General features: G+C 42.0%; 1 protein-coding gene across 1 annotated transcript; it reads right to left on the minus strand.

The window, feature by feature from the left end:
• Window positions 1-3,001: 3,001 nt before the first annotated feature.
• LOC138904631 (uncharacterized) lies at window positions 3,002-3,580 on the minus strand. Its single transcript, XM_070193136.1, has one exon. It carries the CDS (start codon window positions 3,578-3,580, stop codon window positions 3,002-3,004), a length of 579 nt encoding a protein of 192 aa, XP_070049237.1.
• Between the last annotated feature and the right edge of the window lie 2,323 nt (window positions 3,581-5,903).

Below are 5,903 nucleotides of genomic sequence, written 5' to 3' on the forward strand. Positions count from 1 at the left end.
GAATCAGTTATAGTTAAGTGCATGTAAGCATAAAATTTGCAGAACAAAACATGTTGCAGGTTGGGGAAGTACGGACCGCACATTTTTTAGTGCGGCCGCAGATGGGGTTGTACGGACCGCACAATTTTAAAGTGCGGTCGCAGTGATGATTCTGCGGTCCACATAATTTTAAGTGCGACCGCACATCTGAAGTGCGATCCGCACAATTTTGGGTGCGGTTGCACATTGAAACTTCAAAAATGACAACTCTCTAAAGATAGAGAATTGCTTGATCTGCGGTTGCACACACTTTTCTGCAGCCGCGGTTGAATTTTTGTGGACCGCACAATCATTCTACACTAAATTCCCTAGCTTACTGATCTGTGGACCACACAGTTCCTTGTGCGGCCGCACAATTCAAAACTTTATCGGGCAGATTCTTTGGGTTTCTAATTCATGCACAATTTAGACATGGTAGTAGCAATTTAGACATGATACATAGTTTACCCATCCCCCAAATAGCAAATAGGAAGTTACCCACACAAATTTAAGCTCATATGATGATGAATTTGATATTAGGCATAAAAATAACTAAACTAATTATGAACAAAATTAAGAAAATTAAAAAATTTAAAGATGAATTGAATATACCAGTAATGTAGTGATGCTAAGGAAGAATCAAAGATGATGAAATGAGTGTTAGATGCTTGAATCAGTTGAGTGCACTGTGTTTGCCTTTGTGTTAATTGTTTAGAGTTCATAAAGTCTCAACAATAGTGAGAAGGCTACTATTTATACTTGACCGGTTAGGGAAAAAGTTCAAGAGATGAGTGCGACCGCATAATTTTGACTCCTTTACCTGTTACACATTACCCTATTGATGCTTTGCGGTCCGCACATTTTTTAGTGCGGCCGCAGATTTTTGTGCGGACCGCACATTTCCTTGTGCGGCCGCACTTTGGCCATTTCTCTGACATGCACAACTTCAGAGAGTTTGCATTTTCTGATCTCCAGTTGTGCGGCCGCAACAAGAATCGTGTAGCCGCAGATCCCTTTCTGTTGTGGCCTTCAAAATTGTGCGGTCTACACAATAAATGTGTGGTCCGCACTTTTTTCACACTTAGCCACTTTTCCTGAGCATAGTTCCTTCAAAGCACACTCATTCCTGCAACACACTTCAAAACCAATTAGCACAAAACAAGACCTATCTAAAAAAAAGAAAAGGAAAATAAAAAAAAACATGGGTTGCCTCCCAAGAAGCGCCTGATTTAACGTCGCGGTACGACGTAGATTACCGCCAATCACTTGAAATGAATCACTGCCACTACGTGGCTATCACCAACTTTTCCCAGATAATGCTTCACCCGGTGACCATTGACTCTAAACACATCGTCATTTTTATTCTTCAAGTCCAATTCACCAAAGGGTGTCACACTCACAACTTCAAACATGCCACTCCATTTAGACTACCTTTGAGGTCTTGGATATCTAGATCGAACTCTTGCAATAAAAGCACCCATCTCATTAACCGAGCCTTTGAATCTTTCTTCCTCATAAAGTATTCAAGTGTCGCATGATCCATGTGGACAATTACCTTTGTACCCATCGAGTACGGGTGGAACTTCTCCATAGCAAAAACAATCGCAAGGAGTTCTTTTTCGGTCATAATATAATTGACATGGGCATCATTCATGGTCTTGCTAGCATAGTAGACCGGATGAAAGATCTTGTTGACACGTTGCCTCAAAACTAATTCGACCGCCACATTACTAGCGTCACACATGAGCTCAAAAGGCAAGCTCCAATTTGGGGCGGTGATAATAGGAGTAGTTGTCAATTTGAACTTGAGCAATTCAAATGCCTTCATGCAATCCTCATTGAAATGGAATTTGGCATCTTTCTCCAAAAGCTTACACAAGGGGTTCACCACTTTGGAAAATTCCTTGATGTAACGCCGGTAGAACCCCGCATGACCCAAGAAACTCCTCACTCTTTTCACGGATGTTGGAGGTGGAAGTTTAGAAATCACCTCTATCTTCTCCTTGTCGACCTCAATGCCATTCTTTGAAATTTTGTGGCCAAGGACAATGCCTTCCTCAACCATGAAATGACATTTCTCCCAATTCAACACCAAGTTCGTCTCTTCATATCTTGCCAAGACCTTATCCAAATATTTCAAGCAATCATCAAAAAAATTCCCGACCACCGAAAAGTCATCCATGAAGATTTCAAGGAAATCCTGCACCATGTCCGTGAAGATAGCCATCATACACCTTTGAAAAGTCGCTGGTGCATTGTATAACCCAAATGGAATCTGCGAGAATGCGAAAGTACCATAAGGACATGTGAAAGTAATCTTCTCTTGATCCTCCGGAGCAATAAAAATTTGATTGTAGCCGGAATACCCATCAAGGAAATAATAGAAAGCACGACTGACCAACCTATCAAGCATTTGATCTAGGAAGGGAAGTGGGAAATGATCCTTCCTTGTAACTTTGTTGAGCTTGCGATAGTTCATACACACTCTCCACCCGGTCACCGTTCTTGTAGGAATTAACTCGTTCTTGTCATTGGTAACCACCGTCATGCCCCCTTTCTTTAGAACACATTGCACCGGAGAGGTCCAGAACTATCGGAAATGGGGTAAACAACCCATGCATCTAACCACTTGATGATCTCCTTTTTGACCACCTCTTGCATTGCTTCATTTAGCCTCCAAATTAGTCTTGTGCATGCAAAATGCGGGGCTTATTCCTCGAATATCCGCCAATGTCCATCCAATAGCTTTCTTTCTTTTTTGTAGCACCGCCAATATGGAGTCTACCTGCACGTTAGTCAAACAAGAGGAAAGAATAACCAGTAAAGTAGAACAAGGGCCAAGGAATTCATACCTGAGATGCGGAGGCAATGGCTTTAACTCCAAAGTGGGAGGCTCCTCAATTGAGGGCTTTGTTGGATGAGTCTTCTAATTTTCAAGATCCAAGGACAATTTGCGGGGTTCATAAGTGTACGACCCCATTCCTCACAATGAGTTCATGCATTCCGCATAGCCATCCGTCTCGTCATCATCAAGGTCAAGCAAAACAGCCTCCAAAGTATCATCAACATTCATCGTGGCAGTAGTATCATCAATAATCATATCGGTCACCAAGTCCACAAATGAACACACTTCATTGCTATTCGGTTGCCTCATAGATTTGCACACGTGGAAAATCACCTTTTCATCACCCACCCGGAAAGTGAGTTCACCGGCTTTCACATCAACAAGATCCTTCCCCGTAGCAAGAAAAGGTCTACCCAGAATAATCGGCACCTCATAGTCCACTTCATAATCAAGAATAACAAAATCCACCGGGAGAATGAATTTATCAACACGAACCAACACATCATCAATTATACCCAACATTCTCTTCATGGTACAATTCGCCATTTGTAATCTCATAGATGTGGGTCTTAGTTGCCCAATTCCCAAAGTCTTGAAAATCAAATAGGGCATCAAATTGATACTTGCCCCAAGATCACAAAGAGCTTTAGCAAAGTCGGCACTTTCAATGGTACAAGGGATTGTGAAAGCGCCGGGATCTTCCAATTTAGGAGCCATTGAGTGCACAATTGCACTCACTTGATGAGTTATCTTTATAGTTTCACAATTCATCGACCGCTTCTTTGTCATCAAGTCTTTCATGAACTTTGCATAACTGGGCATTTGCTCTAAAGCCTCAACCAATGGCACATTAATAGATAGATTCTTCATCATGTCAATGAACGTTTTGAATTGATTTTTGCCATTTTGCTTGGCAATCCTTTGAGGATATGGAGGAGGAGGCCTTGGCATTGTTGCCTTAGCCTTTGACACTACCAATTTCGGTATGTCAATAATGTGCTCCCTAGACGGGTTCACTTCCTCTTGAGTCTACTCCATATTATCATCAATATCAATTCTTACTTCATCATTTGCTTGCACCACATTGTTCGGGATCTCATCTTTTTGTACCACTTGCTCATCATCCATAATTTTCCTTTGACTTGAGGTGGGTGCATCCCCACCTTTTCCACTCCTTGTAGTCACGATCATGGCATGTACCGTGTTGTTATCACTCTTTGGGTTCACCACTGTGTTACTTGGTAGTGCCCCCTTAGGACGAGTGTTTAAAGCTTGCGAGATTTGCGCCAATTGAACTTCCAAATTGCGAATTGAAGTGGTGTAAGAGGCTAGTTGGGCATCGGAGTCGGCATTCTTCTCCATCATTTGTTTGAACATGCTTTCAATTCATCCCATCTCATTGTTGGAAGAGCTTGGACCATGGGAAGGATAAGGAGGTGGGTTGTTCAGTTGTTGATACATCGGGGGACTTTGAAAGCCGACCCCCGATTTCCTTGGTTATTGTTCCATCCCTATTGGTTCTTGCCTCCCTAATATCCTTGACTATTGCCACTCCAATTTCCTTGGTTATTTTGACCATTCCAATTTCCTTGATTGTTTTGATTGTTCTAATTCCCTTAGTTATTTTGATTGTTCTAATTCCCTTGATTGCCATGAGGTCACCATTATTGTTGATTCGGGCCTTGAGAGTTATTTCTTTGCCCTTGGAAGTTGTTCACATATTGTACTTCCTCCTCTTGGTCATTGTAAGATTCATCTTGATCAAATGCACTATCTTCTTTCACATAATGTTCCGCACGATTTTGCACTTGAGGACCCTTTTACCTTCTCCTATTTACCATCATATTAACTCTCTCCATTGTATTTACTTGCTTAGGACCTTGCATTTGCTGAAGTTGAGCCTTGGCTAATTTATTCATTGTGGTGGCCAACTCGGCAATTACTTGCCCATGATCATGCAATTCTTTATATAGGTGAATCACGTTTGGATCATCTTGAGGAACATTTGCTCTACTTTGCCATGCCAATGAAGTATCCGCCATTTCATCTAAGATCTCACAAGCTTCTGCATATGGCGTTGTCATGAAATTTCCACCAGCAAGTTGATTGACCACGCATTGATTGGTAGTATTGATTCGCCTATAGAAAGTTTGTTGAATCATAGCCTCCGTCATGTCATTGTTTGGGCACTCTTTCACCATAGTTCGGTACCTCTACCATATCTCATGCAAAGACTCATTGGGTTCTTGTTTGAATTCTAGAATCTCGTCTCTAAGATAGCCATATGCCCGGGAGAAAAGAACTTGGAAATAAATTTCTCCGCCAATTTATCCCATGTATGGATGGAACAGTTTGGCAAGCTTCCTAACCAATCCAAGGCTTTCCCCCGTAGAGAGAAAGGAAATAGCCTCAACCTTAAGGCATCCTCGGAGACGTTTGTCTGTTTACTTCCCTAGCAAGTGTCCACAAACCCTTTCAAGTGTTTGTACGCATTTTGATTCGGAGCCCCGGTGAAGAATCTCCGTTACTCAAGCAATGTGAGCATAACATTTGTGATTTGAAAGTTGCCCGCCCTAATACGGGGCGGGACTATGGCACTTGCATACCCTTCATTCGGAAACACCCGGTGTGGAGACGCTCTTGGTGGATTTGGGTGTGGAACGTGAACGTTGTCTTGAGGTGGTCGGCCTCATCTATTTTCTTGAGGTTCAAGAGGAACCTCTTCAACTTGGTCATCTTCCACGTCTACATCCCCCAAAGGCATGTTTTCGAGAGGATCATTGTTTTTGAGAGCCATTGTTTCACCTACAATTGTTTCAACAAAAAGATTAGTAACACGGAAGGAAAAGAAGACAATTCACATACAAAACCAAATATATAGCTAAATTCATTTTTATGCTCCCCGGTAACGGTGCCAAAAATTGATCTCGTCCAAGTCACACCTCTATTCGGGGTTGTGAAACAGACGATTGCAATAATAATACCCAACAAGGAGTCGGGATCGAATCCACAGGGAGCTTAGATGGCATTAGTGGTATAT

Source organism: Nicotiana tomentosiformis, chromosome 2, assembly GCF_000390325.3.
Source record: "Nicotiana tomentosiformis chromosome 2, ASM39032v3, whole genome shotgun sequence".
Classification (NCBI taxonomy): Eukaryota; Viridiplantae; Streptophyta; class Magnoliopsida; order Solanales; family Solanaceae; genus Nicotiana; species Nicotiana tomentosiformis.

Bases quoted from the DNA above. Each gene is read 5' to 3' on its own strand.
- LOC138904631 (XM_070193136.1), bottom strand. From the start codon at position 3,580: ATGGCTCCTAAATTGGAAGATCCCGGCGCTTTCACAATCCCTTGTACC.